General features: G+C 41.4%; 1 protein-coding gene across 1 annotated transcript in view; it reads right to left on the reverse strand.

Annotated features, from left to right (window-relative positions):
• Positions 1–16,334, reverse strand: part of POLR3B (RNA polymerase III subunit B) — a 791,018-nt gene that overhangs the window by 608,109 nt on the left and 166,575 nt on the right. Inside the window, exon 10 of the mRNA XM_053719663.1 lies at positions 9,429–9,551. Coding sequence (XP_053575638.1) covers positions 9,429–9,551 — 123 coding nt within the window. The remainder of the gene's footprint in view (positions 1–9,428; positions 9,552–16,334) is intronic.

A 16,334-nucleotide genomic window follows, 5' to 3' on the forward strand; every position in this document is an offset into this window, starting at 1 on the left:
AAATTCACCAAACTTTCACCACAGTGTCTTAAAGCCTTGAAAATATTGCACACCAATTTTGGAAGCTTTAACCCTTAAAATAACGGAACCGGAGCCGTTTTAAGCTTTAACCCCTTTACAGTCCCTGGTATCTGCTTTGCTGAGACCCAACCAAACCCAAAGGGGAATACGATACCAAATGACGCCTTCAGAAGTCTTTTATAAGTATCAGAGCTCCTCTCACATGCGACTGCATGCCATGCCTCTCAAAAACAAGTGCGCAACACCGGCGCGAAAATGAGACTCTGCCTATGCTTTGGGAAAGCCCCTAAAGAATAAGGTGTCTAAAACAGTGCCTGCCGATATTATTATATCAAAATACCCAGAATAAATGATTCCTCAAGGCTAAATAAGTGTTAATATCAATCGATTTAGCCCAAAAAAGGTCTACAGTTTAAATAAGCCCTTGTGAAGCCCTTATTTACAATCGTAATAAACATGGCTTACCGGATCCCATAGGGAAAATGACAGCTTCCAGCATTACATCGTCTTGTTAGAATGTGTCATACCTCAAGCAGCAAAGGACTGCAAACTGTTCCCCCAACTGAAGTTAATTGCTCTCAACAGTCCTGTGTGGAACAGCCATGGATTTTAGTTACGGTTGCTAAAATCATTTTCCTCATACAAACAGAATTCTTCATCTCTTTTCTGTTTCTGAGTAAATAGTACGTACCAGCACTATTTGAAAATAACAAACTCTTGATTGAATAATGAAAAACTACAGTTAAACACTAAAAAACTCTAAGCCATCTCCGTGGAGATGTTGCCTGTACAACGGCAAAGAGAATGACTGGGGTAGGCGGAGCCTAGGAGGGATCATGTGACCAGCTTTGCTGGGCTCTTTGCCATTTCCTGTTGGGGAGGAGAATATCCCACAAGTAAGGATGACGCCGTGGACCGGACACACCTATGTTGGAGAAAATGACAGCTTCCAGCATTACCAAGTCTTGTTAGAAATGTGTCATACCTCAAGCAGCAAAGTCTGCCCACTGTTTCCCCCAACTGAAGTTACTTCATCTCAACAGTCCTGTGTGGAAACAGCCATCGATTTTAGTAACGGTTGCTAAAATCATTTTCCTCTTACAAACAGAAATCTTCATCTCTTTTCTGTTCCAGAGTAAATAGTACATACCAGCACTATTTTAAAATAACAAACTCTTGATTGAAGAACAAAAACTACATTTAAACACCAAAAAACTCTAAGCCATCTCCGTGGAGATGTTGCCTGTGCAACGGCAAAGAGAATGACTGGGGTAGGCGGAGCCTAGGAGGGACTATATGGCCAGCTTTGCTGGGCTCTTTGCCATTTCCTGTTGGGGAGGAGAATATCCCACAAGTAAGGATGACGCCGTGGACCGGACACACCTATGTTGGAGAAAGGAGAAACCATAGGGTGCAGTGGTGACTGTAGTTTAATAAAAAAAAAACTACCTGACTTAATAGCCAGGGCGGGCCGTGGACTCGATACATCACAAGAGAAAGTAATTTATCAGGTAAGCATAAATTCTGTTTTCTCTTGTAAGAAGTATCAAGTCCACGGATTCATCCTTAACTTGTGGGATACCAATACCAAAGCTTTAGGACACGGATGAAGGGAGGGAACAAGACAGGTACCTTAAACGGAAGGCACCACTGCTTGTAAACCTTTCTCCCAAAAATAGCCTCCGAAGAAGCAAAAGTATCGAATTTGTAAAATTTGGAAAAAGTATGCAGTGAAGACCAAGTCGCTGCCTTGCAAATCTGTTCAACAGAAGCCTCATTTTTAAAAGCCCATGTGGAAGACACTGCTCGGGTAGAATGAGCAGTAATTGTTTCGGGAGGCTGCTGGCCAGCAGTCTCATAGGCCAAACGGATGATGCTTTTCAGCCAAAAGGAAAGAGAGGTAGCAGTCGCCTTCTGACCTCTCCTCTTACCAGAATAGATAAACAATGAAGTTGTTTGTCTGAAATCTTTAGGTGCTTGTAAATAGAACTTTAACACGAACCACATCAAGATTATGTAACAGACGTTAATTCTTCGAAGAAGGATTAGGACACAGAGAAGGAACAACACTTTCCTGATTAATATTCTTATTAGACACAACCTTAGGAAGAAAACCGGTTTGGTACGCAAAACTACCTTATCTGCATGAAAAACCAGGTAAGGTGAATCACACTGTAAAGCAGATAACTCTGAAACTCTTCGAGCAGAAGAGATAGCTACCAAAAACAAAACTTTCCAAGATAAAAGTTTAATATCTATGGAATGTAAAGGTTCAAACGGAACCCCTTGCAGAACTGAAAAAACTAAATTCAGACTCCATGGCGGAGCCACAGGTCTATAAACAGGCTTGATTCTGACTAAAGCCTGACTAAACTCTTGAACGTCCGGTACCTCTGCCAGACGTTTGTGTAAAAGAATAGACAAAGCAGATATCTGTCCTTTTAAGGAACTAGCTGATAATCCTTTCTCCAATCCTTCTTGGAGAAAGGATAATATCCTGGGAATCCTAATCTTACTCCATGAGTAACCCTTGGATTCGCACCCAAAAAAGATATTTTCGCCAAATCTTATGGTAAATTTTCCTGGTGACAGGCTTTCTAGCCTGAATCAGGGTATCAATAACCGACTCAGAGAAACCACACTTTGATAGAATTAGGTGTTCAATCTCCAAGCAGTCAGACGCAGAGAAATTAGATTTGGATGTTTGAAAGGACCTTGTATTAGAAGGTCCTGCCTCATTGGTAGTGTCCATGGTGGAACAGATGACATGTCCACTAGGTCTGCATACCAGGTCCTGCGTGGCCACGCAGGCACTATTAGAATCATTGAAGCCCTGTCCTGCTTGATTCTGGCAACCAGACGAGGGAGGAGAGGAAACGGTGGAAAAACATAGGCCAGATTGAAGGACCAAGGCGCTGCTAGAGCATCTATCAGCACCGCCTGGGGATCCCGGGATCTGGACCCGTAAAGAGGAAGCTTGGTGTTCTGACGGGACGCCATCAGATCCAATTCTGGAGTGCCCCATAGCTGAGTCAGCTGGGCAAATACCTCCGGGTGGAGTTCCCACTACCCCGGGTGAAAAGTCTGACTTAGAAAATCCGTCTCCCAGTTGTCTACTCCTGGGATGTGAATTGCTGAGAGATGGCAAGAGTGATCCTCCGCCCACCTGATTATTTTGGTTACTTCCATCATTGCTAGGGAACTCCTTGTCCCCCCTTGATGATTGACGTAAGCTACAGTCGTGATGTTGTCCAACTGAAATCTGATGAATTTGGCCGCAGCTAGCTGAGGCCATGCCTGAAGAGCGTTAAATATCGCCCTCAGTTCCAGAATGTTTATCGGGAGAAGAACTTCTTCCCAAGACCATAAGCCCTGAGCTTTCAGGGAGTCCCAGACTGCACCCCAGCCCAACAGACTGGCGTCTGTCGTTACGATGATCCACTCTGGTCTGCGGAAACACATTCCCTGAGACAACCACCAGAGAAGAGAATCTCTGGTCCCCTGGTCCAACTGTATTTGAGGAGACAAATCTGCATAATCCCCATTCCACTGTTTGAGCATGTATAGTTGCAGTGGTCTGAGGTGTATCCGTGCAAAAGGGACTATGTCCATTGCCGCTACCATTAGTCCGATTGTCTCCATGCACTGAGCTACAGATGGCCAAGGAATGGAATGAAGAGCTCGGCAAGTAGTTAAGAGTTTTAACTTTCTGACCTCCGTCAGAAATATTTTCATTTCCACCGAGTCTATTAGGGTTCCTAGGAATGGAACTCTTGTGAGGGGGGAGAGAGAACTCTTTTTGATGTTCACCTTCCACCCGTGAGACCTTAGAAAGGCCAATACAATTTCCGTGTGAGACTTGGCTCTTTGGAAAGTCAACACCTGAATTAAGATGTAGTCTAGATAAGGCGCCACTGCTATGCCCCGCGGTCTTAGAACCTCCAGGAGGGACCCTAGCACCTTTGTGAAAATTCTGGGAGCAGTGGCCAACCCGAAAGGAAGAGCCACCAACTGATAATGCTTGTCCAGAAAGGTGAACCTGAGAAACTGGTGATGATCTTTGTGGATAGGAATGTGTAGATACGTGTCCTTTAGATCCACGGTAGTCATATATTGACCCTCCTGGATCATTGGTAAGATTGTCCAAATGGTCTCCATCTTGAATGATGGGACTCTGATGAATTTGTTTAGAATTTTGAGATCCAGGATTGGTCTGAAAGTTCTTTCTTGGGAACCACAAACAGGTTTGAGTAAAAACCCAGCCCTTGTTCCGCAATTGGAGCTGGGTGGATCACTCCCATTGTATGTAGGTCTTCTACACAGCGTAAGAACGCCTCTTTCTTTGTCATGTCTGTAGACAGACGAGAAATGTGGAACCTTCCCCTTGGAGGGGAGTCCTTGAATTCTAGAAGATATCCCTGGGATACAATCTCTAAGGCCCAGGGATCGTGTACATCTCTTGCCCAGGCCTGAGCAAAGAGAGAGAGTCTGCCCCCTACTAGATCAGGTCCCAGATCTGGGGCTACCCCTTCATGCTGTCTTGGAGGCATGCTGCAGGCTTCTTGGCCTGTTTACCCTTGTTCCAGCCCTGGTAAGGTTTCCAGGCTGCCCTGGTTTGTGAAATGTTACCCTCTTGCTTTGCAGCAGGGGAGGATGAAGTGAGATCACTCCTGAAATCCCGAAAGGAACGAAAATTATTTTGTTTGTTCTTCGTCTTGAAGGACTTGTCCTGGGGGAGAGCCCAGCCTTTTCCCCCAGTGATTTCTGAAATAATCTCTTTCAATTCAGGCCCGAAGAGGGTCTTTCCTTTGAAAGGGATGTTCAATAGTTTGGATTTTGACGACACATCGGCCAACCAGGACTTTAGCCATAGCGCCCTGCGCGCTAAAATGTCGAAACCTGAATTTTTTGCCGCTAACTTAGCTAGTTGGAAAGCAGCATCTGTGATAAAAGAATTAGCCAGCTTAAGAGCCTTAATTCTGTCCATAATGTCTTCATATGAGGTCTCCGTCTGGAGCGCATCTTCCAGCGCCTCGAACCAGAAAGCAGCTGCAGTGGTTACAGGAACAATGCACGCAATAGGTTGGAGAAGAAAACCTTGTTGAACAAAAATTTTCTTAAGTAAATCCTCTAATTTTTTATCCATAGGGTCTTTAAAAGCACAACTGTCTTTGATTTGTATAGTTGTGCATTTAGCAAGTGATGAAACACCCCCCTCCACCTTAGGGACCGTCTGCCACGAGTCCCGCATGGGGTTAGATATGGGGAACATTTTCTTAAAAACAGGAGGGGGAACGAAGGGAATACCTGGTTTATCCCCACTCCCTAGTAACGATATCCGCAATCCTCTTAGGGACTGGGAACACATCAGTGTAAACAGGAACTTCTAGGTACTTGTCCATTTTACACAATTTCTCTGGAACCACCATAGGGTCGCAGTCATCCAGAGTAACTAATACCTCCCTGAGCAATAAGCGGAGGTGTTCTAGTTTAAATGTAAAAGCCAATGTATCTGAATCTGTCTGAGGAGAAACCTTTCCTGAATCGGAAATTTCTCCCTCAGACAGCACATCCCTCGCCCCCACTTCAGAGTGTTGTGAGGGTATATCGGATACGGCTACTAAAGCGTCAGAATGCTCATTATCTGTTCTTAAAACAGAGCTATCCCGCTTTGCAGGTAGCACAGGCAGTTTAGATAAGAACACTGAAAGGGTATTATTCATAACTGCCGCCAAGTCTTGCAAGGTAAAAGAGTTAGACGCACTAGAGGTGCTAGACGTCGCTTGAGCGGGCGTAACTGGTTGTGACACTTGGGGAGAGGTTGACGGCTAACCTCGTTACCTTCTGTCTGAGAATCATCTTGGGCCACATTTTTAAGTGCAACAATATGTTCTTTAAAGTGTATAGAGTACAAGTGGGACACATTCTGAGAGGGGGTTCCACCATGGCTTCTAAACACATTGAACAAGGACTTTCCTTGGTGTCAGACATGTTTAACAGACTAGTAGTAATATAAACAGGCTTGGAAATCACTTTAATCAAGTAAAAACACACTTTGAAAAAAACGGTACTGTGCCTTTAAGAGATAAAAAAGGCACACAATTTTGCAAAACAGTGAAAAAATGCAGCAAACTTTTCGAAATTTTTACAGTATGTACCTAAAGCATTAGTAAGATTGCACCACTAGCAATAGAAACGATTAACCCCTTAATGCCCAAACCGGATCGACAGTAGTAAAAAAAAAAAACGGTTAAAGAAATTTCAGCACCTTGCCACAGCTCTACCTTCCCTTAGGAACCAGATTTGTGGGGAAAAAGCTTCTTGTAGGCCCTCAAACTGCAGCAGGACCCTCCATGTGAAACAGCCTGAACTTCTAGTCAAAATAACTGTGCATCTGAGGTGCGAAATTAGGCCCCTCCCACCTCACTCCGGTGCTTGTGAGGCCTAAAGAAACACTCGAAAGAGAGAGTTGCCTGGTATTTCGGGGCTGGACTGACCTTACTTGGCAGGATCAGACTGATATACTTCAGGAAAGTTTTCTTCTGTGAAAAGCACACTGGTCTAAAAGAGGCTGCTTCTGGGTGGTAAATCGCCATAGAACAAGCCACTGAGCTGTTGTTCGTTCCTGGTAGAGCGCTTCTCTCTTCGTATGCAAATTATTATGACCCTGGGGAAGTCTCCCTATGGGTGATGGGGGAAACCAGACGTGGACTCCTTGCCCAGTGTGCTTAGAGGAATGTGGCTGCACCTCACTGACGAGGCCCATAGGAGGCCGAAACGATCGTCTGGGGTTGTCATGTTCCTTGTTCAGAGGAGAATTGCCTGGTATTTCGGGGCTGGACTGACCACCTTACTTGGCAGGATCAGACTGATATACTTCAGGAAAGTTTTCTTCTGTGAAAAGCACACTGGTCTAAAAGAGGCTGCTTCCGGGTGGTAAATCGCCATAGAACAAGCCACTGAGCTGTTGTTCGTTCCTGGTAGAGCGCTTCTCTCTTCGTATGCAAATCTAAAGAAACACTCCCAAGTGTTTTAGTAATAGCCATGTGGGTAATAACCCCTGAAAGAAACCCAAAGGAACCTTCAAAGTGTCTCAAAAAAACGATATTTTCAATAAAAAAACGTTTGCCCTGAAGTAGTGTCAACCAGCATAAACTAGCCCTGTTATGTAAGCTTGAAATTCCATATTTAGTCTCTGAATACAGCTTACCCTCCCTCATGGGGATATTAACAGTCTTTTCTAGCATTATCACAGTCTTGTCTAGAAATAAATGACTGAACATACCTCATTGAAGCCTAACCTGCAAACCGTTCCCCCCAACTGAAGTTCTCTTGTACTCCTCAGTCCTGTGTGGGAACAGCAGTGGATTTTAGTTACAACATGCTAAAATCATCTTCCTCCCTGCAGAAATCTTCATCCCCTTTCTGCTAGAGAGTAAATAGTACACACCGGTACCATTTAAAATAAACTCTTGCTTGTAGAAAATAAAAACTACAATTCTAACACCACATTCACTTTACCCTTCCGATTGCTTAGAGCCGGGAAAGAGAATGACTGGGGGGTGGAGCTAGAGGGGGAGCTATATGGACAGCTCTGCTGTGTGCTCTCTTTGCCACTTCCTGTTGGGAAGGAGAATATCCCACAAGTAAAGGATGAATCCGTGGACTCGATACATCTTACAAGAGAAAGAGACTGTTGCTAAGGTGTCATTTGACTGGTCAAATAGTCAGATTTTTTTTTTTTTTTAAAGGACATTATAATTAAAACAAATACATGGTCATTCATTATAGCACTAGATTGTTTTTCAGGTGCCCCAATTTGCAAAATGGATAAACACATAGGGCTCCATGTACGAAGCAGCGAAAGCTGCTCCGGAGCCTTTGCGGGGCAGGTTCGCATATACAAGCCTGCTTCCCGCAATGTAAGAAGCAGCGGTCAGACCGCTGCTTCCTACAGCCTACGCCACCTCTTAGGTGGCGAAGCAAAATCACAGAGAGCACGCTCGCTCTCGGTGATTGACAGCCCCTTCAGTCGCGCGATTGAAGGGGCGGGCATTACACACTCCGATGAGTGTGTAATGGTACATACGGGCAAGCGGATCAATAGATCCGCTGCCCGTGTGTAGCGGAGGTGGGCGGACAGCTTCGCGAGTTAAGAAGCTGTCCGCCCGCCTCTTAGTACATGGCGCCCATAGCGTAAACAGTTCAGTAAATATTAATAATTTATTATTCAGATAGAGCTTGCAAATAAAAAAAATGTACTTCTATAATCAAAATGCAGTCTTTTTTATGCGCATGCGTTCTGAGGCACCAACGCCTACTGAGCATGTGCACAAGCTCAGTGCATGTGTGTACAGCTGTGGGTAAAGATGGCTGTCACATGATACAGGGAACAAGGAAATTAAAGGAGAGGAAACAGATTTTTTTTCTGACAAATTTCAATTGCTCATTTTAAATGTAAAGTGTTAATGCATTGATTTTTATTATGGATTTGAGGATTATGCATTTTTACTGTATTTAAAGGAACATGAAACCCCACATTTTTCTTTCATGATTCAGACAGAGCATACAATTTTAAACAACTTTCCAATTTACTTCTATTACGTAGTTTTCTTGTTATCCTTTGTTAAAAAGCAGGGATGTAAGCTTAGGCATCGGTTTGCAACAATTGTTATACATTAGCAAGAGCACTAGATGGCAGCACTATTTCCTGTTATGTAGTGCATTAGACATGTGCATGCTACCTACCTAGGTATCTCTTCAACAAAGATCATGAGAATGATGCAAATTTGATAATAGAAATAAATTGGAAACCTTTTATATAAAAAAAAAAGGTATTCTCTATCTGAATAATGAAAAAAAGAATGGGATTTCATGTCCCTTTAATGGTAATTCCTTCATGTAACTCCAAATTAGTGTAGATGTTGTGTTTAACTCCTTTATAGGGAACAGATACATAATTAAAAATAAGTGAGAGACGTGCTCTATGGAACAAAGTAATATAACTATTGCATTAGAATATTCCTTAAAGTAGCCATTATAAAAAAAAAAAGATGGAAAACAGTGGTGTCCATTAGATGGATGGTTAGGGAAGGAACCTCAAACGCATGTGTAGACCCCCCCCATCAGATCACTTCAAAAGAAAAAAAAACGCATCTTAACTTTTATCCTATGTTAAGCATAAAGTAGAAAGAAAAAAAGTTTGTAATTGGTTTTTTTATCTTCTGAGAATTTGACTTTGTATTGAAGACCTCTTTTCAACAATTTGAGGAAAGAAAGAAAAAAGAAATCAGCTTATGTAAACAGATATAAAAATCTGGGTGTGAGCCAAGACCAAGATAATACCTCGGCATTCCAAAGCTCTGGCATTTATGACAAACAGTTAAATCATAATAGAAAGAACGCACCTGCATCTGGGTGAAGATTTGAGCTTTTTGGCACTCCTCCAAACTAGGTCCAAAAGCCGACATCACATGGTCCTCCGTACCAATCATTTGCACAATTTCCTGGTCACTTTCAACACCCATTGCCTACAGAAAAAAAGACACACACATACCATTGGCTTTGTGTTCGCTCATTGACATTTGCTTATGCTAATTTACTAGTGTTTGACCGTATTACTTCCAGACAGTGGTTCAGCGCAGATATAAAAGTGCCATCTGGAAATGGCAAACAACTAAAATAACTCAAGTGAGGTATTAAAGTAAAATAAAGCACATACCATATTTGATATTAAGTTCAGTGCTGTGAAGCTTAAACACAAAGGAATGCAAAGACATAAGTTTAGTAATAAAAACTACCATAGAACTTCATTTACTTTTATATGACGTGTAAGTATCTGTTGAACATCTTTATTTCATTTGTTTGTGAGGGTTTTGTTTAGAAAAGAGAAGTGCGTGAAGGTGGCCTCGGTGGAGGAAGTTTACCTATTGTTTCACGGCATTCTGAGCACGTTGTTGTACTTAATGCTTGGTGTACAAAGAATAACTAGTCAGCAAACAGCTTCACAAGTCCGTAAAAAGTAAGTGATTCAATGTGCCTGGCCTAAGCCATCTATTGGGGTGATCCAGATGGTGATAACTCTTCCTATAAAAATATGAATGGTCTGTACTAATCTTTACAAAGCTAGAAAGATGGCCACTCTGATGTAAGTTACAGTCCAATTTGCATTTCTTAAAGGGACATTTTAGAAACAAAATAAAGATTATTTGGTTCAAGCTTTTTTATTTTTAAACAAATTAATATATTTTATTATGTGTAGAACAAATGTATATGGGCTAAAGTCAAAGTTGTGCTCATGTGCCATTCCAGATGAGGATACACAAATGAGAAGGCTGCATACATAAGTATGCTCTAGTCATTGGCCATTTCCTCATCTGGGTGAGATGATTGGGTTGCTCAAGAAGTGCTATTTTGACTACATGTTAACACTATTGAAGTTAAACAAATTGTTTAACAATAAAATAAGGTGTAAAAAACATAATTTATGTAAGAACTTACCTGATAAATTCATTTCTTTCATATTAGCAAGAGTCCATGAGCTAGTGACGTATGGGATATACATTCCTACCAGGAGGGGCAAAGTTTCCCAAACCTCAAAATGCCTATAAATACACCCCTCACCACACCCACAATTCAGTTTAACGAATAGCCAAGAAGTGGGGTGATAAAAAAGTGCGAAAGCATATAAAATAAGGAATTGGAATAATTGTGCTTTATACAAAATCATAACCACCACAAAAAAAGGGCGGGCCTCATGGACTCTTGCTAATATGAAAGAAATGAATTTATCAGGTAAGTTCTTACATAAATTATGTTTTCTTTCATGTAATTAGCAAGAGTCCATGAGCTAGTGACGTATGGGATAATGACTACCCAAGATGTGGATCTTTCCACACAAGAGTCACTAGAGAGGGAGGGATAAAATAAAGACAGCCAATTCCTGCTGAAAATAATCCACACCCAAAATAAAGTTTAACGAAAAACATAAGCAGAAGATTCAAACTGAAACCGCTGCCTGAAGTACTTTTCTACCAAAAACTGCTTCAGAAGAAGAAAATACATCAAAATGGTAGAATTTAGTAAAAGTATGCAAAGAGGACCAAGTTGCTGCTTTGCAGATCTGGTCAACCGAAGCTTCATTCCTAAACGCCCAGGAAGTAGATACTGACCTAGTAGAATGAGCTGTAATTCTCTGAGGCGGAATTTTACCCGACTCAACATAGGCAAGATGAATTAAAGATTTCAACCAAGATGCCAAAGAAATGGCAGAAGCTTTCTGGCCTTTCCTAGAACCGGAAAAGATAACAAATAGACTAGAAGTCTTACGGAAAGATTTCGTAGCTTCAACATAATATTTCAAAGCTCTAACAACATCCAAAGAATGCAACGATTTCTCCTTAGAATTCTTAGGATTAGGACATAATGAAGGAACCACAATTTCTCTACTAATGTTGTTGGAATTCACAACCTTAGGTAAAAATTCAAAAGAAGTTCGCAACACCGCCTTATCCTGATGAAAAATCAGAAAAGGAGACTCACAAGAAAGAGCAGATAATTCAGAAACTCTTCTAGCAGAAGAGATGGCCAAAAGGAACAAAACTTTCCAAGAAAGAAATTTAATGTCCAATGAATGCATAGGTTCAAACGGAGGAGCTTGAAGAGCTCCCAGAACCAAATTCAAACTCCAAGGAGGAGAAATTGACTTAATGACAGGTTTTATACGAACCAAAGCTTGTACAAAACAATGAATATCAGGAAGAATAGCAATCTTTCTGTGAAAAAGAACAGAAAGAGCAGAGATTTGTCCTTTCAAAGAACTTGCGGACAAACCCTTATCTAAACCATCCTGAAGAAACTGTAAAATTCTCGGTATTCTAAAAGAATGCCAAGAAAAATGATGAGAAAGACACCAAGAAATATAAGTCTTCCAGACTCTATAATATATCTCTCGAGATACAGATTTACGAGCCTGTAACATAGTATTAATCACGGAGTCAGAGAAACCTCTTTGACCAAGAATCAAGCGTTCAATCTCCATACCTTTAAATTTAAGGATTTCAGATCCTGATGGAAAAAAGGACCTTGTGATAGAAGGTCTGGTCTTAACGGAAGAGTCCACGGTTGGCAAGAGGCCATCCGGACAAGATCCGCATACCAAAACCTGTGAGGCCATGCTGGAGCTACCAGCAGGACAAACGAGCATTCCTTCAGAATCTTGGAGATCACTCTTGGAAGAAGAACTAGAGGCGGAAAGATATAGGCAGGATGATACTCCCAAGGAAGTGATAATGCATCCACTGCCTCCGCCTGAGGATCCCGGGATCTGGACAGATACCTGGGAAGTTTCTTGTTTAGATGGGACGCCATCAGATCTATTTCTGGAAGTTCCCACATTTGAACAATCTGAAGAAATACCTCCGGGTGAAGAGACCATTCGCCCGGATGCAACATTTGGCGACTTAGATAATCCGCTTCCCAATTGTCTACACCTGGGATATGAACCGCAGAGATTAGACAGGAGCTGGATTCCGCCCAAACCAAAATTCGAGATACTTCTTTCATAGCCAGAGGACTGTGAGTCCCTCCTTGATGATTGATGTATGCCACAGTTGTGACATTGTCTGTCTGAAAACAAATGAACGATTCTCTCTTCAGAAGAGGCCAAAACTGAAGAGCTCTGAAAATTGCACGGAGTTCCAAGATATTGATAGGTAATCTCACCTCCTGAGATTCCCAAACTCCCTGTGCCGTCAGAGATCCCCACACAGCTCCCCAACCCGTGAGACTTGCATCTGTTGAAATTACAGTCCAGGTCGGAAGCACAAAAGAAGCCCCCTGAATTAAACGATGGTGATCTGTCCACCATGTTAGAGAGTGCCGAACAATCGGTTTTAAAGATATTGTTTGAGATATCTTCGTGTAATCCTTGCACCATTGCTTCAGCATACAGAGCTGAAGAGGTCGCATGTGAAAACGAGCAAAGGGGATCGCGTCCGATGCAGCAGTCATAAGACCTAGAATTTCCATGCATAAGGCTACCGAAGGGAATGATTGTGACTGAAGGTTTCGACAAGCTGCAATCAATTTTAGACGTCTCTTGTCTGTTAAAGACAGAGTTATGGACACTGAATCCATCTGGAAACCCAGAAAGGTTACCCTTGTCTGAGGAATCAAAGAACTTTTTGGTAAATTGATCCTCCAACCATGATCTTGAAGAAACAACACAAGTCGATTCGTATGAGATTCTGCTAAATGTAAAGACTGAGCAAGTACCAAGATTTCGTCCAAATAAGGAAATACCACAATACCCTGTTCTCTGATTACAGACAGCAGGGCACCGAGAACCTTTGTAAAAATTCTTGGAGCTGTAGCTAGGCCAAACGGCAGAGCCACAAACTGGTAATGCTTGTCCAGAAAAGAGAATCTCAGGAACTGAAAATGATCTGGATGAATCGGAATATGCAGATATGCATCCTGTAAATCTATTGTGGACATATAATTCCCTTGCAGAACAAAAGGCAAGATAGTCCTTATAGTTACCATTTTGAACGTTGGTATCCTTACATAACGATTCAATATTTTTAGATCCAGAACTGGTCTGAAGGAATTCTCCTTCTTTGGTACAATGAAGAGATTTGAATAAAACCCCATCCCCTGTTCCTGAACTGGAACTGGCATAATTACTCCAGTCAACTCTAGATCTGAAACACATTTCAGAAATGCTTGAGCTTTTACTGGATTTACTGGGACACGGGAAAGAAAAAATCTCTTTGCAGGAGGTCTCATCTTGAAACCAATTCTGTACCCTTCTGAAACAATGTTCTGAATCCAAAGATTGTGAACAGAATTGATCCAAATTTCCTTGAAAAAACGTAACCTGCCCCCTACCAGCTGAGCTGGAATGAGGGCCGCACCTTCATGTGGACTTAGAAGCAGGCTTTGCCTTTCTAGCTGGCTTGGATTTATTCCAGACTGGAGATGGTTTCCAAACTGAAACTGCTCCTGAGGATGAAGGATCAGGCTTTTGTTCTTTGTTGAAACGAAAGGAACGAAAACGATTATTAGCTCTACTTTTACCTTTAGATTTTTTATCCTGTGGTAAAAAAGTTCCTTTCCCACCAGTAACAGTTGAAATGATGGAATCCAACTGAGAACCAAATAATTTGTTACCCTGGAAAGAAATAGAAAGTAAAGTTGATTTAGAAGCCATATCAGCATTCCAAGTTTTAAGCCATAAAGCTCTTCTAGCTAAAATAGCTAGAGACATAAACCTGACATCAACTCTGATAATATCAAAAATGGCATCACAGATAAAATTATTAGCATGCTGAAGAAGAATAATAATGTCATGAGAATCACGATGTGTTACTTGTTGCGCTAAAGTTTCCAACCAAAAAGTTGAAGCTGCAGCAACATCAGCCAAAGATATAGCAGGTCTAAGAAGATTACCTGAACACAGATAAGCTTTTCTTAGAAAGGACTCAATTTTCCTATCTAGAGGATCCTTAAACGAAGTACCATCTGACGTAGGAATAGTAGTACGTTTAGCAAGGGTAGAAATAGCCCCATCAACTTTAGGGATTTTGTCCCAAAATTCTAATCTGTCAGACGGCACAGGATATAAATGCTTAAAACGTTTAGAAGGAGTAAATGAATTACCCAATTTATCCCATTCTTTGGAAATTACTGCAGAAATAGCATTAGGAACAGGAAAAACTTCTGGAATAACCACAGGAGCTTTAAATACCTTATCTAAACGTTTAGAATTAGTATCAAGAGGACTAGAATCCTCTATTTCTAAAGCAATTAGAACTTCTTTAAGTAAAGAACGAATAAATTCCATTTTAAATAAATATGAAGATTTATCAGCATCAACCTCAGAGACAGAATCCTCTGAACCAGAGGAGTCATCAGAATCAGAATGATGATGTTCATTTAAAAATTCATCTGTAGGGAGAGAAGTTTTAAAAGATTTTTTACGTTTACTAGAAGGAGAAATAACAGACATAGCCTTCTTTATGGATTCAGAAACAAAATCTCTTATATTATCAGGAACATTCTGCACCTTAGATGTTGAGGGAACTGCAACAGGCAATGGTACTTTACTAAAGGAAATATTATCTGCTTTAACAAGTTTGTCATGACAATCAATACAAACAACAGCTGGAGAAATAGCTACCAAAAGTTTACAGCAGATACACTTAGCTTTGGTAGATTCAGCACTTGACAGCGATTTTCCTGTAGTATCTTCTGGCTCAGATGCAACGTGAGACATCTTGCAATATGTAAGAGAAAAAACAACATATAAAGCAAAATTGATCAAATTCCTTAAATGACAGTTTCAGGAATGGAAAGAATGCCAAAGAACAAGCTTCTAGCAACCAGAAGCAATAAAAAATGAGACTTAAATAATGTGGAGACAAAAGCGACGCCCATATTTTTTCGCGCCAAATAAGACGCCCACATTATTTGGCGCCTAAATGCTTTTTGGCGCCAAAAATGACGCCACATCCGGAACGCCGACATTTTTGGCGCGAAATAACGTCAAAGAATGACGCAACTTCCGGCGACACGTATGACGCCGGAAACGGAAATAGAATTTTTGCGCCAAAAAAGTCCGCGCCAAGAATGACGCAATAAAATGAAGCATTTTCAGCCCCCGCGAGCCTAACAGCCCACAGGGAAAAAGTCAAATTTTAAGGTAAGAAAAAATGGTCAAATCAAAATGCATTATCCCAAATATGAAACTGACTGTCTGAAAATAAGGAAAGTTGAACATTCTGAGTCAAGGCAAATAAATGTTTGAATACATATATTTAGAACTTTATAAACAAAGTGCCCAACCATAGCTTGGAGTGTCACAGAAAATAAGACTTACTTACCCCAGGACACTCATCTACATATAGCAGATAGCCAAACCAGTACTGAAACGAGAATCAGCAGAGGTAATGGTATATATAAGAGTATATCGTCGATCTGAAAAGGGAGGTAAGAGATGAATCTCTACGACCGATAACAGAGAACCTATGAAATAGACCCCGTAGAAGAAGATCACTGCATTCAAATAGGCAATACTCTCCTCACATCCCTCTGACATTCACTGCACGCTGAGAGGAAAACCGGGCTCCAACTTGCTGCGGAGCGCATATCAACGTAGAATCTAGCACAAACTTACTTCACCACCTCCATCGGAGGCAAAGTTTGTAAAACTGAATTGTGGGTGTGGTGAGGGGTGTATTTATAGGCATTTTGAGGTTTGGGAAACTTTGCCCCTCCTGGTAGGAATGTATATCCCATACGTCACTAGCTCA

This window comes from Bombina bombina, chromosome 6 (genome assembly GCF_027579735.1).
Source record: "Bombina bombina isolate aBomBom1 chromosome 6, aBomBom1.pri, whole genome shotgun sequence".
Lineage (NCBI taxonomy): Eukaryota > Metazoa > Chordata > Amphibia > Anura > Bombinatoridae > Bombina > Bombina bombina.